The following is a 17,152-nucleotide window of genomic DNA, read 5'->3' as shown; positions in this document are numbered from 1 at the left end:
GGTGTAGAAGTCAGTCAGCTAAGGTTTCATAAAAAAAAGTGACAGAAAAAGGAAGCAGAAGTTTAAAGCAGAGTTTAAAAATACATTTAAATGGACAATCAACAAAAGAAAAAGAGTTCAAAGACAGAAGGTTGAAGCATTAACAGTCTTTATGTAAAAGGAGAGATATTAAGATGACAAGCACATTTAATGTTTATCGAGAAGCTAAATGGTTAAATTTAGTTATAGCAGATTGGAAACATTGAATTCTTAGATTTTCTTAGATCCTGGAAATATGCTTATTGACAAAAAGAATTCTCAGAATCATAGTCTTAAAATTATAAATGTATTCTCATTCAATAAAAGCATACAGATTTTCAGATAATTTATTTAAACCACTTAAAGAGATCTTAATTTCTCTTAAACACTGAAAAATCAACTGTTGCTCTGTTTTGTCTTGTTTTTTAACTGAGTAGGGACTGAGGACAGCAGAGGTGTGCTCACCACCTGTGACATTAGAAAGATGGCAGGAGACAAGGCCAGCCACTGATGTTGCACCTGGGGAAACCGATTTCCATCTCTTTTCTTTCTACCCTCCCCCTCTCTTACTTTTCACTGCAGCTATTTTGAAGTCAGTGAAAGTTCCATGCAGGTGTTAGGCACAAATAAAATTTGCCTACCATGGGTTACATCTGTTTAGCTTTGCTAAGAGTCACCTCATTTCACCTGCGCCTGAGGAACGTGTCTCACTCACTCTAGGACGGGCATTCTCCCCACCCTTGCTGACTTTGTGTGATTTAAGGGCATCTCCCAAAGTTGCTGGATGCTCAGACATACACGTCACAGCTCTGACCTTGGCGGGATGCAGGTGCTCCCTGAGAACAGGCACAACCACTGTGTAAGTGCCCAGCTGGCCACTTCCTATCTCATACAGAGACTTCCCAAGTCCCAAAGGGGTATCATTCTAAAGAACACAACCTTTTAGTGATGGGAAATCAGGTAAATTTATGGCTCAGATCAAGCAGCCTAATTTTGGCTGAAAAGCTTGAAAGTTTTGGCTGAAACAATTGCAGAGCTTAACTGTTGCGCAAAAAGGTAGATAATGCTGTCCAGCTCCTGATAAATCTCAGTTTGGTTGGTGGTGCCGGAAGACTGTTAATAACCAATGAGAGTAGTGTAATTAGAAAAATGAACTTGGTATTATTAGCTTAGGTCCTAACAGGGGACTTTCCATCTAGAAGCTTCACTCTAACTGGCACCGTGCCTGGCAGACCCTGAGTTCTAAAAGCCATCGGTTCCACAGAAGGGAGAAGCTGTCACTCAAAGAATTATAAGCTTGGGTTGACTCTTGGTGAGTCAGATAACCTTTCCTCTGACTCTTTCTCTTTGGAGAGAATTTCTTTAACTTTTGAGAAAGTGGAGACTGAAATGTTTTTCTCCTGATGCATCCCAGCATTTCTACTCCTAGGAACTGCCTTCTGACGTTCCTTCCTGCTCTGTAAGTTCCATCTTGGTCCATCTGTCATCACTGCCAACAGCTGTTTCCTTTCACCTTGTCAAGGAACTTTGCACAAACTTGAAGACCACAGTGCGTACTTCCCTCAGCCTTTCCCCTTCTGGATCTCTCTTGTAGGACTGATTGTGCCTTTTACACGCTCTGGGGTAAATTCTCATTGCAGAGGGTTTCCAGAATCACAATCTTTTAAAAATCACTCTGGTTTCTTACAAATGAAAAACTTTCAAGAAATTCACAAGCTGTTTTAGAGAGGCAGTATAGTATGGTGGCCGAGGACGTGGACCATGCAGGACGACTGCTGGATTTGGATCCTGACCCCATTCCCCAGCTATGTGAACTTGAACAAGTTGCTTAAATTCTCTTTACCTCAGTTTCCTTATCTGTAAAATGAGAAAATAATAATCCTTATCTCACCCAGGTTTGTTGTGAGGATTAAATGAGTCAATACAGTATACAGCAATTACGACAGTGCCTGGCATGCAGTAGACACCATGTTTACCATTATTAGTGTAATTAGAAGAGTAATTCCTATTTAATTTTTTTTAAAAAGAATTGCCATCTGGTGCTCCCATTGATAAAAACCGAAAGAGATTACAGTCCTACAAATATTCTCTTGAAAAGCAGTCTTCTCTCTCGCCCTTCCTCTCTCACCCTCGCCCCTCTACTTCCTGATATTGAAATTCTAAGGGCGATGCATCTGCCTTTGATGATGTAGTTGCTGGGGCTTCGGACAGATGTGCACGTGGCCCAGAGCTAGAGCAGCACATGGACGACTGAGAAGAGCAAGTGACTCCAAAAGCCACTGTCTAACTAACCCCACAGACTCTGAAGCGACGTGGCCCAAATTCTTTTCACCGCCAGTTATTCACATTCAAACTACACTCCTCCTACCTTGATGTCGGTACTGAAGTTGCCAATTTTGTTGCAGCCTGCGTTTTCCAGGTGGTAATTAGCCCACCTCAGCAGAAGCTCCTCTGGGGAGAGTTTCATCAAATCCTCCAGGCTCTCCCCTTCTCTCAAAAGAGCAATCAGAGCTGAAGAAGCACAAAAGCCAAAGAAAAATTAATACAGGGATATTTGGGGGGATTAGTTATAATTCTTATTGCTCTCTGCTGGGAAGCTAAAGATAGCAACGTTCTCTCTCTGGGGTAAAAGTACTTACAGCCTTTCTAATGGAATAAACACTTTATTATTATCCCTAAAAACAGGGGTAAGACATTGTGAGCTTATTTATTATCCCCATTTTTCAGATGGGGAAGACACTGCACCAATGGCTCTCAATGCTATGCCTAAGAATACCACGGCAGAGCCACAGAAATAACCGAGATTATTGGCTCAGAGTGCACCACTGGGACTGTCAGACCAGGTTTCAAGATATGACAACATTTTTGCTTTTAAGAGATCAATTTTGTAATAATGACAATGTCCTCTTGTCTATTCCCATAGGTGTTTTATATTTCAAATGCTTACCTGCATAATTATAGCATCTCAAAAAGTGTAATCAACTCTTTCCTGTTTTCCAGATGAATAAATATATTTTGCTCAGCTAGAAGGTTTCAATTTAGCTGAGGTCATTATTTGCAAATCAATATTCTTTCTCGTGGGTTCTAAGTTTCCTATTTGCTTTTTTCCCTCTTCTTTATATTATGTTTAATATATTGGTTTTAAAATGGTACCCCAGGATTCTTGACTGGTTCTTGTGATGTGGACATATAAATAAAAAGTATACATAACTAAGGTTAGAATTTGGCTACAGATTTCATATTGGTAGTATCTGTACTGGAAAACTAAAAGGTAACATTGCGTTTCGTATGGTATTTACCAAGGTCTACTACTTCTGTGTAAAGGGCGGGGCTGTAATTGTGTAAATACAGACAGGATGGTGAGAGCAGACAGAATAAGATTGACAGCTACAATACTTAGTTGAGAACTTTGAAAGCCTAAATGCAATTTTCTATAGTCTTGGTAAGAAATGGACCAAGTTTCTCCTAACCTGGTGCTACTGCTGCAGTATATGGATGTGAATTGCTCCATAAAAGGCAAGTTTAAAAGAGTCTAATTTGTTATAAAGTGTCTAAAGGCAGAGCGAACTCAGAAAAGCTCTTGAGGTTGGAGTCCCAGACAGCTAGAGAGAGCTACAGGTTCCACACAGGCATTACCATTCGTCTGTGGTCTTAAAAAGCTTTTGCTCTGTCCTTTAAAAAAGTCTGGTCAGTGTAGACAGAACATGTTACATTAATACAAAGGATTCAATATAACTCCACTTTTCAAAAACTGAGGATTCTAAGCTTGACAATTCCTGACATCTTCCTCCTGTAGCCCCCAACACATGCATTAATAAAAAGCTATGCCATTAATAACATTTGTGGCTTTGCTCATACCTTCATTTCTGCTGAGTTCGATGTCAGCAAACAACCCAATCTTGATGACTTGCCACAAAAGTCCCAGGACCAGGTAGGGCTTCCCCTCCTTTAAGTCCTCAGCCCCAATGTTAACCACGTGGCACCCGATGGCTGAGGCAGAGTTCAGAGCCAGGTTCAAATTTTCCTAAAGGAGAAAAAGTATGCAAGTTTGTTTTCGACTTTACCGATGCCAAACGATGATTACTGATCTGTAGCAGCAACAATGATTTACTTCTGGAAAGTTCACATGTCTGGAACCATGGTCTTCACTAGATTTTAACATTGAGAAAAAGCAGCGAGTAACCACTGGAAGAGAAAATCCCATAACCCAGATACTGGGCTTATGCAGTGCCTATTCAGTCAAACCAGAACCCGGAGCTGAAGGCTCATCCTGGTCAGAGGAAACTAACGAGTCTTATGTTTTTTCCATATTGCTCTGTGATGGAACCTCCGCACTCAACACCTCCATCAGCCAGGAATAAAGGGGTACCTTGGAGGGTAGCCATTGTCTTGTCTCTGTCTATCATTAATAACACAATCGCTGATGTGAATCAAGGTCATAAAAAAGAGTAACAAAATAGCTTTGACTTTCAGATTGAGTATTAAGAGAGTGAAAAAGACAAATCAAATGCCTAGAAAAGATAGTGTGGTTTTTACTAGGACAATTTATTGAGTATCCATAATATCTAGGGACCTTGAGTACACACACAATGTGCACACACACAATGTGCACACACACAAGCACACATGTACTGATCATATATTCTTATAACCAACAACAATATATGTAATGTAACTCTCACACAGTTGGAATAGTCAATCACAGTTTCAGTCTGGAGTCTATATACTATTCTTGGATCCACAAAGGAGGATATATCAGAGTCAAAGATGTATAGAAGTTATTTTTATGGCAAATTAAAAAGAAAACAAAACAAAACATAGGCCGCCAGTGATTTGGGAAGCAGACTAGCAGAAGAAAAGTGGGTTTTTGCCCTAGCGTAGAGCTCAAATGATGAATGAAAAATATTGTTTCTACTTACAGCCAAAATTAAAATTTAACGTCAAGATTAAATTTAACATTAAGTGCATTCATATACATTTAATCATTGTTCTCGCTTTGGTCACCACTTCCATTTTTTAAGTACACAGGGTTGCTTAAATTGAAACAAGACATAATATATTGTTCATGATTTAATAAGTGAGATATCCTTTCTGAGCAAAAAGATTACAATAATGTTAAAATACTGGAACATAACATAGAAAAACAGCTTACTTGCTACTGGTTACTGTTCCAGTTAATCAAGAAATTGAAGGCATAAAAGCAAGTCATATTTATCACACTGGTGGCTGTGGCCAATACCACTCTGAAGGCTGCCAGAGCACTTCCCGTTTTTCACCCTCTCACTTCTTAGAAAGGCTAATCTTTTCAGATAAAATGCTGGGTATTTGGCATCAGCTCAAAGATAAATTGGTAGGGAAAGTCTGAGTTAAAACTTTAGCCAATGTGACTTTTATTCCTAAGTGGCCAAAACAAAGACCGTAACGACTAACATCCCACTACCCTTCTCCTCCCCTCCCCTATGGTAATAAAAGACAAAACAGAAATGTGTCCATCTATCCCCACAAGCCATGACAAATGACCAGCCCAAAGCCTGGGTATTGGGAATCATGTCTGAGCACTTGGAAAAAGGCCAACTCAGCAGTTGGGTGCTCATTTCCTCTGAGAGGAAAGACATACCTGAATGGTAAAAGGGGTGAGCTTCTTCTTGTTGATCGTTCTTTCATCAATTGTGTCTGGCACTGACAAATTGATCATTTTGCTGAAAGAGACACAATGAAAGAAAGCAGGCTTCTGAATAACAGAACCTAGTGACGTTGAGTTCTAGCAACGCCGTAAGCAAACAAGACGGCCACATAATCTGTGCTCCCCAGTGTTCAGATGCGAAATCATTTATGCAGTTTTGACTAGATTCAAACTACGGGTGGGCAAGGATAACATACCTGGGGTCACACTAATATATTGAGACAGGAAATAAGGATCTCACCTCATTGACTCACCTAAAAAAGCTGCAAAATTATTCCGGTTCTCTTAGCGTATTAGGAAATTCTGGGTGGACAGCCAAAGCAAAGCCTCCATGAGTACTTTACTTTCTCAGCCATGAACATTGTCTCCGCTATATAAAAGACTATCTGGACACTTTTGAGCTTATATAATGTCTAAATTTCTATCTGACACCTGGTCAAACTCTTATATCTTGAAATAACCATATGATAAAATGTTTTATATTCTCCTGTGGTCATTATTGTGTCAGAACTTTAGAAATTTTGCCCATTTAAGTATCTAAGATGTCAGTCAGACATCCAAAATAAGCAGTCATTATTTAAGAATAACTCATTTTACCCAGTTAGCATTGGTTTAACCTTCAATGGGGCACAACAAATAAACTTCCTTAGGTCACCTCCATCTTATTTAAAAAAGAGAAGTTGGAGAAAAATCCAAAGGAAGAACAACAAAATCAAAGAATAGTAAACTTGACTGTGACTATTTCTTTTTTTTTAAAGATTTTATTTTTTTTTCCCTTTTTCTCCCAAAGCCCCCCAGTACATAGTTGTATATTCTTCGTTGTGGGTCCTTCTAGTTGTGGCATGTGGGACGCTGCCTCAGCATGGTTTGATGAGCAGTGCCATGTCCGTGCCCAGGATTCGAACCAACAAAACACTGGGCCTCCTGCAGCGGAGCGCGCAAACTTAACCACTCGGCCACGGGGCCAGCCCCCTATTTCTTTTTTTAATGAGAAGAGAAATCAGCATTAGCATTTTTTCCTAACCATTTTTAAGCAATTAACTTTTTTGTGATTATTCTTTAAAGAGGTATTTCTCTAACTTTGTTGTGTGTGTGTATATACATATATTTAAATAAAAGGCACTTTATTGCGATATGGACAAAACAAACTCCTAAATCATCATTTGAAAAATATAAAACTGGAGGTGAACCAGATGCACTAGGAGATGGTTGGGGGAGGGATAACTTTAAAAAGTTTAAGATCTCCCTGCCCTTGAAAAGCTTATAGTCGAATTACAGAGACGAAATATCTGGATGTGAAAACTTGCATAACAGTCCAAAGTAGCACATAATAATGGCTCCCAAAGTATTATCAGTAATATGTGCTTTAAGAATTCAGTGAAGAGAGAGATCACTAGGGTGGGGATAGACCAGAATATTTCATGGTAAATGAATTTGTACAGGAGGAAAAAATGGAGAAGGTCATTCTTTAAAAGGAAAATAAAAGGCAAAGCTCTGTTGCAAGTTATAAGCAGGGTGTGTGCAGGGAAAAGTCAGCATGCTTGCTGGTGCCCTCACTCATTCATGTGGCCATTCACTCAGAACACTGGCCTGGGTACCAGAGTCACAGGGGTCTTGGGAGGTAAAACCAGAAGGAGATTGAGGAAAGATCATGGGGGCATTGAGTGCCAACCTAAGGAGTCAGGACGTGATCTTGTAGCCTGGGTTTGTTTCTTTGTTTATTTACTTATTTATAGTAGTTGAACCTTTTAAAAATGAAATCTCATGGTGAGCTCTAATAAATAAAATACCAAAAGCAGAATTGCTCTGGTCAGAGCAAAGGAGGAGGGTCTCAAAGTCTTGCCCACCCATCCTTCCCTTCAACTCCTGAGGCCACCTGAGATTGGGCACCTCAAGCCTCCTGCTAATACCATGGCTTGCAATGGCAGAGAAACTGCTAAAGCAAGAGCTACAGAGGCACTGTCCAGGGCACTATCCTGAATTCACAGACTGTGTTTAGCGGCCTCCCATGGAGGGAACACATTCCTCCTTTTCCAGGTGCCCTTAGTGTTTGAGTTGTATATTTGTGTGTACCACTCAAACATCCCTTTGCTTAAAGACTTGCACTGGATTGCTTCAATTATGCTGCTGTTATCAATTCTGTCTACTCTCATGGTAGGCCTTACTCAGATGAAACAAAGTGGCATATATTCAAAAGTCAATTGATTTTGACCTTGTATTAGTATATCTCTAGCTATGTTTATGTTTGTCTCTATACTGTGCTTCCCTCTCCTCCACTCAAGCAATAGCAGTTTAACATTTCTCCTTATAAGTTGCTTTTGAAATTAGTTTGCTCTCCTGGACTTGCCAAGTGAAAATCCAGAAAAGCATTTCAAGTCCAGCTGAGCACCAACGGAAGTTGGCCTAGGATAAACACTATGCATTGCTGGTATTCCAGAAAATTCTAGGGAAACCACTGGAAACCAAGAAGGAAGTGCTATTTACCAAAGGACAATGCCATCCCCAACAGCACTGAAGAGATCATTGGTGTTTGGGTCCATTGGGATGACATGCCGGCAATCGGGGTCCTTTTCCAGAGCTTTGTTGATCCAGTTGACAAAAGCATACTTCTCTTCCTCTGCAAGTAAACGATTACAATGACTTATTTGCAAAGTGAAAATCTGATATAAACAAAACTATACACATGGATCTTAGATTTTCATGCCCATGAGAGACATCGTGAGGTTATCTGGCCCATTATTCCATCATCTCACATTTATTGACATTTAAAAATTTCAAATGACTTGGGAAATAGGCACAGAATCTCTGTTGATTCCAAGGCATAAAACATACAGCAAACAGATTTAGAAGCTACATATATGTATATTTATGCAAAGATATTATATTTAGAAGCAAATGTACACATATATCTATATTTTACATGTGTGTAAATATATACAGATAATAATATACTTTGTTTATAGATACAATTTAAATATGAATGTGGTCTAATGCTTACAGGATAAAACTCAGGGTTCTGCCTTTAGCCTAGCTGATTTAAACGTAGGATGATCACAGACAATCCTTGCAGTATCTCTGAGCTGCTTTATACAATTATAATGAAATTGCTATGAAATGAAAGCACTTGTGATGTAATCTTTTTTTCCTATCAGTAAAGCTGCCAGAAATTGACTTTAGAAATTGTGACAAAACCTCAAGTTATGCCTCACAGTCCAGCGCCATGCTTCCCAAACTGAGTGTCATTACAAACTACAGTGTCCCTCAGAAGAATCCCGAGGCACAAAGGTTTGGGAAACACTGCTTAGCAGATCAGTCTTGAAAATTCATAATGCACATTTGCATAGCAAAAGGCTGTGAAACTTTCTGTACTTAAAAATAAAAGGCTAAACTTTGTCTTTGCAAGTACAAGTGGTACTTAACCATGAACTTATCTTTAAGATCAACTGATGTTCTGAAGAACTCAGTTTGTGAATTGTTGGATTACTGTACTGTTTGGGCTATCAGGAGTTTCCATTAAGGCTGTTAAATGGCAGCCTTCAGAATATATACACAACTTTCTTCCAAATCAATGAAAACACAATTTTTTTTGACCACTCAGTAAGCATTGAGAATACAGGAAGTTTGGAGGTAGAAGCCTGAGTAGTTAATTTTGTCCATAAGACTTACAAAGGAATTTTGACAGCCTTTAACGTGTTTTTCAAATGCTGATAAGATTATTTGGTGTTGGACCCTACCGAGAGCTCGATCTGCTGGGCCACTTATGAAAGGAAAATAGGCAGTAGTCAATAAACTCATGTTACTTCTTTCTCTGCACCCCTTAGGTTTGAATACCAAGTTTAGAATCTGTAACCCCAGGAGACGTGGATCCCTTCTACATGGTTCCCTCTCCCTCTACCCTCAACTCTCTCCTCATCCCGACACCCTCTGTACCTCCGCTCCCCACGGTTAGTACAGCCTACCTGAATAGGAGTGTTGGGTGCCAACACTAGACTGTTCTGAAGTCCCACCAATTGCACAAATCCCTTCCTTCTTATTGATCGCTTTTCTGAAGGTCTTGGCAACTTCTGTGCTCTTTAGTCCATGAAAAACCTGCAAAAATATAACGTATCTTTAGAAACGCAATCTGTGATCAAGAAAACCACAAAGAAAAGAATACGCAAGGTTGAAGCAAGGAGGGTGGGAACGTATTTCTGGATATTTTTCAAATTGAAGTTCCAAGATTCAAATGCATCTCCTTGTATTCTGCGTCAGACTCACCTTGATAAACTCATCAAAGCTGATCTTCCCATCCTTGTCCAGATCTCCTGTAGCCATTAGGTTCTCCGTAATTTCTCTCACTCTGTATCCAGGCAGAGGCAAGCAGGCAGCCTTGAACAAGTCATTCAACTCATTGCAGCTGATGTACCCATTGCCATCAGTATCTATAAGGCAAACGAGGAGCTGAAGTTTCAGGGCAATTCAGGTAACAGCACAACGAGAGAAGGCTAGATGGGAGGTGAGTGCACGGGAGAGGCAATCATTCACGGGTCATGGCCTGACCCCATGCGGGAGTCAGAATCTCACAGGAGGCCTGTTGCTATTGGATACAGGCATTAGCATCGCTTCCAACACCCAAGAATCATAATTTCAAAACAGAGGTTCTGGCAACAGAACCTGAAGAGACTTTTATAGAAACAGATGGGAAAATAAATCACAGGCTTAGAGATACAGAGTAACAAAAAGTATGGAATAGTAGAAAAACAAAGGAAACCAAAGAAAGCAGACAAGATATAAAAGATGAGACTTAGAGGCCATTTCTAGGAAAAGTTACAGGTGGGAAAAGGTCCATATTCCACTTTTGATAGAGAAATTTTGATAGAGATGGCCAATTTTCTTGCAGTAGATCTTTCAAAAATGTTTCCCCAGCATCTCTAACCAATACCACTGTATTCCTGTCACTTCTGCTATTTTGCTTATGTTACCATTTCACTGAATCTGTCCTAAAGCTACACAGTAAAGAAGAGAATTGTGTGACTTGAGGTATCAGGTCTACTCACCAACTTTGGCAAAAGCTTCTCTGAGCTCCATCATTTCTTCATCGGACACTGATCCTCTGGCCATTTTTTATTACTGTAGGCAACAGATCTGCAGAGGGGGAGAACATAAGGAATGACAGTAGTGCATCTTAATTCTTAAAGTACCGCATTAGGAAGCAATTCCTATTTATTAAATGAAGAACTATTCCTCTGCATCTATCATGATATATAAATATCTTTCCAAAATATAAGAAATAGCCTTTTTCTTAACCCTCCATGTGGTGGTCTCTAAAGATGACCCTCACCAATTTCTCCTCTCTTTGTGCATACAGACATAGAATCTGGACTTGAATCTGGGTTGATCCTCTGACCTCTCTGACCATTTAGAAGGCAGTAGAAGCCATGTGTGGGACTAGAAACTTCTGCTTCCTTCTTTTTGAGATGCTCATTCTTGAGATGTTCCCTCCTGGAACCAACTGCCATGCTGTGAGATGTCTAAGCCACATGAAGAAGCCAATAAAGAGAACTGGGTACTCTGGTTAACAGTTCCTGTTGGGCCCCCAGCTGACAGCCAGCATCAACTGCTAGCCACCCAAGTGTGCCATTTTGGGTATTCCAGCCCATTTGAGCCCCTGGATGTCTACAGTCCCCGTCCACATCCCAGCTGTGCCCAGTCAACCACTGGAATCAAGAGAGAGAATAAAATGATCATTGTTTTAAATCAATAAGTTTTGGATTAGTTTGTTACACAGCAATGAGCAACTAAAACACTTAACTTTTACATAAATGTCTTTTTTAGAGATATGATCCTGTTTGTATTTAAAATTAACATTTCGCTAAGCTAACCGACAAATTTTATAACTTCAAAGGAAATTATCAAAGTTCTGTAAATATTTAGGGAAAGAGGAAGGGAATCTGACCCTGTAATAATTCATATATGGGAATCTGAGGGACTTTTTAGGTGTTCTCTTCTCAGAAAGGCTAGGCTTGCTGGGAAACCTAATTCTAGAGCTGGTGCTCATTTCCCCTTCCCATTATTGGGAAGCATTATTGCTGCCCTCTACTGGTTAGAAACAGAATGAAACAGAAAATAGATTCTGTTCTCCATGCCCCTAGCTGGGTAACCCACACCAGCATGTTTCAAATACGAGTTCCATTAAAGCATACTGGATTTCCTGGTGGGAGGGGATAAGTGGGTGGGAGTGTGGAGGATGGGGTATTTCTATGTAGAATTATATTTCAGGCATTTTTTAAATTTTTTGCTTTTTTGCTGAGGAAGATTCACCCTGAACTGTGCCAATCTTCCTCCACTTTAGATGTGGGTCACGACCACAGCATGGCTGACAAGTGGTGTAGGTCTGCACCCAGGATCTGAACCTGCAAACCCAGGCTGCCGAAGTGGAACATGCCGTACTTAACTACTATGTCATGGGGTTGGCCCCTATTTCAGGCATTTTAGTGAAACTATCAATTTTAAAAAATATTTTAAATTTGTGACAGGATGTTGTTTTAAATTGATTTCTTATTCTATATTTTCACATTGTCCTTTACACGCACAAGCACTGTACTTGCTTTCTGTGGCAAAAACAATCACCAAAAAGGAGAACAATTTTAACACTTAAACCTATCGGCCAAAACTGCATTGCACTTAATTTCGCAAATCCACATCCATTATCGACCAACTTACTATCCTGTCATGTACATACATCAGTGGTTTCAAACTTTTGTTGCCCCAGGCAACCATTTGTTAACAGAAACTTACATGTTGAAGTGAACAAATAAAAATAACTCTGCGAGTTGGTTGAAAAAACCCAAATGTCCTCCTGTCTCTACTCTCCCACCTCTTTGTTACCTTATGCACCTGAGGGAACTCCGGGAGCATGATTTGAAAATCGTGGAATTATATATATTGTCATTATTTCAATTCCTTTAAAAATATATTTTATTATCAATAAAAATTTGTTTTACTATTATTTGCTTTATATATCTAAAAAGGTATTGGTCCACTGAGTTCTCTGAAGGCAAGTAAAAACTGATGAGGGCATAACTGTATAAGCAAACGCAATCTCATTTACACATCGCAAGAACCCTCAGAGGCAGATACTGGACAGCTGACTTTCTTGCCTTCACTTCCCTTCCTTCTCTTTTTTATCTGTCTGTCTGTCTCTGTCTCCTCTCTCCTTTATTTCTTTTCTTTCTTCATTTTCTTCATTATGTCTTGTACCAAAAACAGTTTGAGCCAAGTTACAAAGATACATCCGAAATTAAGAACTAAACCAGTAAGATTATGTAATCCATGAGAAGGGGAAATATGCAGAGGTGAAATAAAATGTTGGCAGGTAAGAGGTTTATTACTTCAAATACATGGTTAAGACCACAGTTTTCTAGAAGGAGGCTGAAGATCTAGCTCCAAGTTCTCTAAAAGCTAATGCAAAAAGAGAAATATCAGCAGTCACATAACTCACTCTATCTATATGAGACAAATGAACTAATTTTCTTAGGGTTGCAGAACTGGGTCTGATAGCAATACCTTCACCCAGGCCACAAGAAGAGGACACTTGTGGGATGTAGTAAACACAAGTTTTGTGTTTCTTATAACGTCCTCAACGAAGGCTGATGGTGTAGATACATATATTGCCATTTAATAGAGCAGGAAACAGAAGCTCAGAAAAGTTAAGATTCATATCTCAGATCACACAGCTAGGTAGAGGAGCAGCCAGGATTCCAAACCTCAAGTCTTTTCTGGCCCCATGCTATCTGTTCAGTGCCTTTGCATTTCTGTTCGACACTTCATCCATCCATTCGTTCACTTAGCAATTCATCATTAGGTATCTTTAATACATATAGCCTGGGGGAGACTTAAAAAACTGTAATGCAGAGAGCCTATCTAGGTGTTGTAGGAAGCTTTTGCTTTCATGTGTCAAGAAATTGAGGCCTCCGTTTTAAGAAACTAGTATATCACTTTGTACACTTTACTAAATTCTGGTGGCTAATTGGCTTGGCTCTCCTTTATACCCTCCGCCAATACTCCATACATGCATTAGGAGAAGACTCTCCCCCATCCTATTTTAGCAAGGCCTTTGGTAAAATCTGGTCTAAAGCCCTAGAGCTGGATTCCGTTTCTTATTTTTAAGAGTCTTAACTCTTCTTAGTTCATGGATGCTCATGGGATTATGAGATAAATTCATTCATTTAACAACTAGTTTATGTAGATAACATAAATGTATGTGATGTTCTTCATTTCGGGTGAGACATGCCTACACTGACCTAGTTACCCTCAGAGCATGAAACAGTGTTAAAGGTAAGGAGAATGAATGGGATCTCTAAATCTAAACTCGGCCGTATCCTTTGACATCAGAGTTCTAGGTTTTGAAGCACTGTCAGACTCTGATGAGAAATACAAGTAAAGGCAGGAGTGAGACTGCATTTCAGGGGTCAAGAGCAGGGCCGAGGAAGAAAGGAAATAATTATAGTGTTGAATGAAAAAAAAATCTAAAGATCATGGTATGGTAAAAAAAAGTAGAGAAAATATTTTAGCATAACAATTGCAGGGTCCATTCAAACAAAAGACCTAGAAGGGTAAAAAAGGATTATTTTAAAACCATGTGATTTTTAAGCCATGGCAGGTAGGTCAAGATGAAAAGCCTTGAGCATCTGGATAACCACATTTTCCTAAGAGATTTATAAATAGGGAGGATTGACTCAGAGAAGCCAAAGAGTAAGAAGCGTTCAAACGTTTAAAATCCGAAACACTTCAGTGATTTAATAGCTAAAAGAAAAAAGAGTAGATTGAATTAGTTTAAAAAGTGAGTTGGAGAAATAAGAGTTAATAGCCTAAGTCACTGTGATACTGTTTGTTGTTTTGGGCCCAAACATGAAGAGATATCTGGAGAGAGTCTGTTTTATCATCATAAAGTTCTGGAAACACAACTCAACTTTTAGAGACAGAAGGAACCTAAGAAATAATTTATTACAACTCCCTCATTTTATGGATAAGGAGACTGAAAGTCCAATGAGATGAAATGCTCCATCTAGGTACAGGTTCTCAAAGCAATGCCAGGCTAGAGTTTGTAAACGCAGTTGCTGATGAGCAGAGCAGGAAAAGGATGGGCGTACCATTACCAGGGCCATTAAGGTCCATAACTGAGAAGAGACCCTTTAACTAATTGAACTAAATGTGCAAACGGCAGCATTTGCACAAAGCAGAGAAGCAGGAAGAGGAGGTAATTAATGTAAAAACAAGCAGATCAGACCATTTCTAAGAAGGACATAGCTGGGGTTAGAATCAAGTGTTAGATACTTTACACAGTCTATTAATATGTTTGTCTGGAAAAAATATACTCATTTGAATACATGCATATTTGAAGGTATGGGTTACAATAATGTTGGTAAGATTCATAAGGATAATTGGTGGGGTTTCAGTTTGCAAATTATTAGCACCATATTGGCAAGAGACTCTAGAGAAGTTGCTACGGTAATGGGATGTGCTGAGGCATTTGGAGCCTGAAAGAAGTGGCTGAGGAAGGCACATCCCTTCCAGGGCATGAATGGGTGGTTTCTTCGGCACTCCTCTACTGCTCTGCATTAAGCTTTTCATTTTTATTTTTTTTGTGAGGAAGATTGGCTGTGAAATAACATCTATTGCCAATCTTCTTTTTGCTTGAGGACAATTGCCACTGAGCTAACATCTGTGCCAATCTTTCTCTATTTTATGTGGGATGCCACCACAGCATGGTTTCATGAGTGGTGCTAGGTCCACGCCTGGGATCCAAACCTGTGAACCCCAGGCTGCTGAAGTGGAGCAGACAAACCCAACCACTACGCCACCAGGCTGGCCTCAAGCCTGGTCTTTTATAATGACTGCATCACGGCCCTATGCCCTGCCAGGAACCATTTTAAGATCTTTTGCAAATCAGTGGTGAATTTTGGAATCCCCGTTTCTGAATCACTGCCCAAATCATAAATCTAAGATGCCAAATCTCAAACCATTCATCTAAGTCACGTCTGGTTGCTAGTTTTTCTGTGAGCACTTAAACTTATTAAATCAATAGTTATAGAATCCCAAGACATGTGGCCAAAGAAAGTAAGAGTGGTTCATTTTTATAAGATTATTTTTAAAGTCATAAGAAAATCAAACAACCCCTCAAACTGAAAAAGCCACAAAACCTGTTCAATTCTTTAGGTCAGTGAATTTTGAGTCTCTGCTTAAAAGAGGCTGGTATTTCTCAGATTGGTAGTGGGAGAGAATTTCTGAGAATGATTTCTTATAATAAAAGCACTTGAGTCAAGTTCCCTGAAATCCGAATATAGAACCTATTTGCAGGAGTTTACTATAGAACAGAGCTGTAGAATTTACAGGAGGAAATACGTTCTCCAAAAATAAACGTAAAAACGTAAGCTGAGTTTTCTCTGAGGAGTTTCAGAATTGACGGTGAAAAGCAGCAGCAAGGACGGCAAAGGGCGACCTGCTGGAGCAAGATCCACCTGGGCTTGAATCGTTTCTGAAAGACGATAGTGCTGCGCGGGTCAGGATTTTGATTCAATATATTGATGCCCAATTACGTAACTGCCAGGATCAGGGCGGCATCTGTAACCTGGCATCGCATCGCCAAGGGAGTCTTTTGAATGTGCCCTATTTTTCCTGCAACCTGACACAGTGTGTAAAGTAAAACTGGAAACTCAGGACCCAAATTCCTAGCTTTACCTCAATAATTTCTGTCTATATCCGGGGACACAGCACCACTTCCAACACCTCAAGGAGCAATGAGTAACCCAAAACAGCGTGTGATCTAGAACATCATTAATATTGCAATCTTTAGCCTGAGACGCTGATGACTAAAGAAGTGAAACATAAAATACATAGGACTCTGGAGCAAAAGAAAATACTCACAAGTTTTTGAAAAAGCCATCATGATAAAGTTACATCAGATAAGGAAGGAGCTTTGCTTTCCCTTCACCCTGTCCCCTTCGTTTTACAAGGGAGACCACTGTAGGGGATCTAACTATGAGTAATTTACTTTGTACTCTTGGGATATCATTTCTCTATGGATACAGATACTCCAAAGTTTTGCATAAAGGATGATTCTGAAAATGTATTTTAAAAATGACTTTGTTTTTAAGAAATCAAATCATTCTAAGTGGCCTCAGATACAGATGGCCATCTAAAGGGGCTCTCATGAATTCTTTTGTCAAGTCAAAATCTCCTTTAGATTGCTTTTTCTCTCCCTGCAGATGCCCTGATTCTCCAGGGCTGCTGGAGAGGACAGAATTCTTCCTCTGCAGTCCTGGAGGTAAACACGGCAGGCGCGAGGCAGGGCAAGGCTACCCACAGCACAGACTCAGCGGCTCCCTTCTCTCACTGTCTCGGGCCATGAAAACACTCAGGGGAAGCCAGCAGCCAGATTACTCCAAACCTGATGAACCTGATGTTGCTCTG

At 39.8% G+C, this 17,152-nt stretch overlaps 1 protein-coding gene across 1 annotated transcript in view; it reads right to left on the bottom strand.

Moving 5' to 3' along the window:
• The window catches only part of LCP1 (lymphocyte cytosolic protein 1), a 78,464-nt gene that overhangs the window by 22,144 nt on the left and 39,168 nt on the right, over positions 1 to 17,152 (bottom strand). The window contains exons 4-10 of the mRNA XM_014838901.3: positions 10,738 to 10,825; positions 9,959 to 10,122; positions 9,661 to 9,790; positions 8,186 to 8,318; positions 5,636 to 5,717; positions 3,877 to 4,042; positions 2,387 to 2,529 (exon numbers count right to left, since the gene is read on the bottom strand). Of these exons, the coding sequence (XP_014694387.1) occupies positions 2,387 to 2,529; positions 3,877 to 4,042; positions 5,636 to 5,717; positions 8,186 to 8,318; positions 9,661 to 9,790; positions 9,959 to 10,122; positions 10,738 to 10,801 (882 nt within the window). The 5' untranslated portion in view covers positions 10,802 to 10,825. The remainder of the gene's footprint in view (positions 1 to 2,386; positions 2,530 to 3,876; positions 4,043 to 5,635; positions 5,718 to 8,185; positions 8,319 to 9,660; positions 9,791 to 9,958; positions 10,123 to 10,737; positions 10,826 to 17,152) is intronic.

Source organism: Equus asinus, chromosome 11, assembly GCF_041296235.1.
Source record: "Equus asinus isolate D_3611 breed Donkey chromosome 11, EquAss-T2T_v2, whole genome shotgun sequence".
In the NCBI taxonomy this organism is placed as follows: Eukaryota; Metazoa; Chordata; class Mammalia; order Perissodactyla; family Equidae; genus Equus; species Equus asinus.
This window is presented reverse-complemented; position numbering and strand designations above follow the sequence as displayed.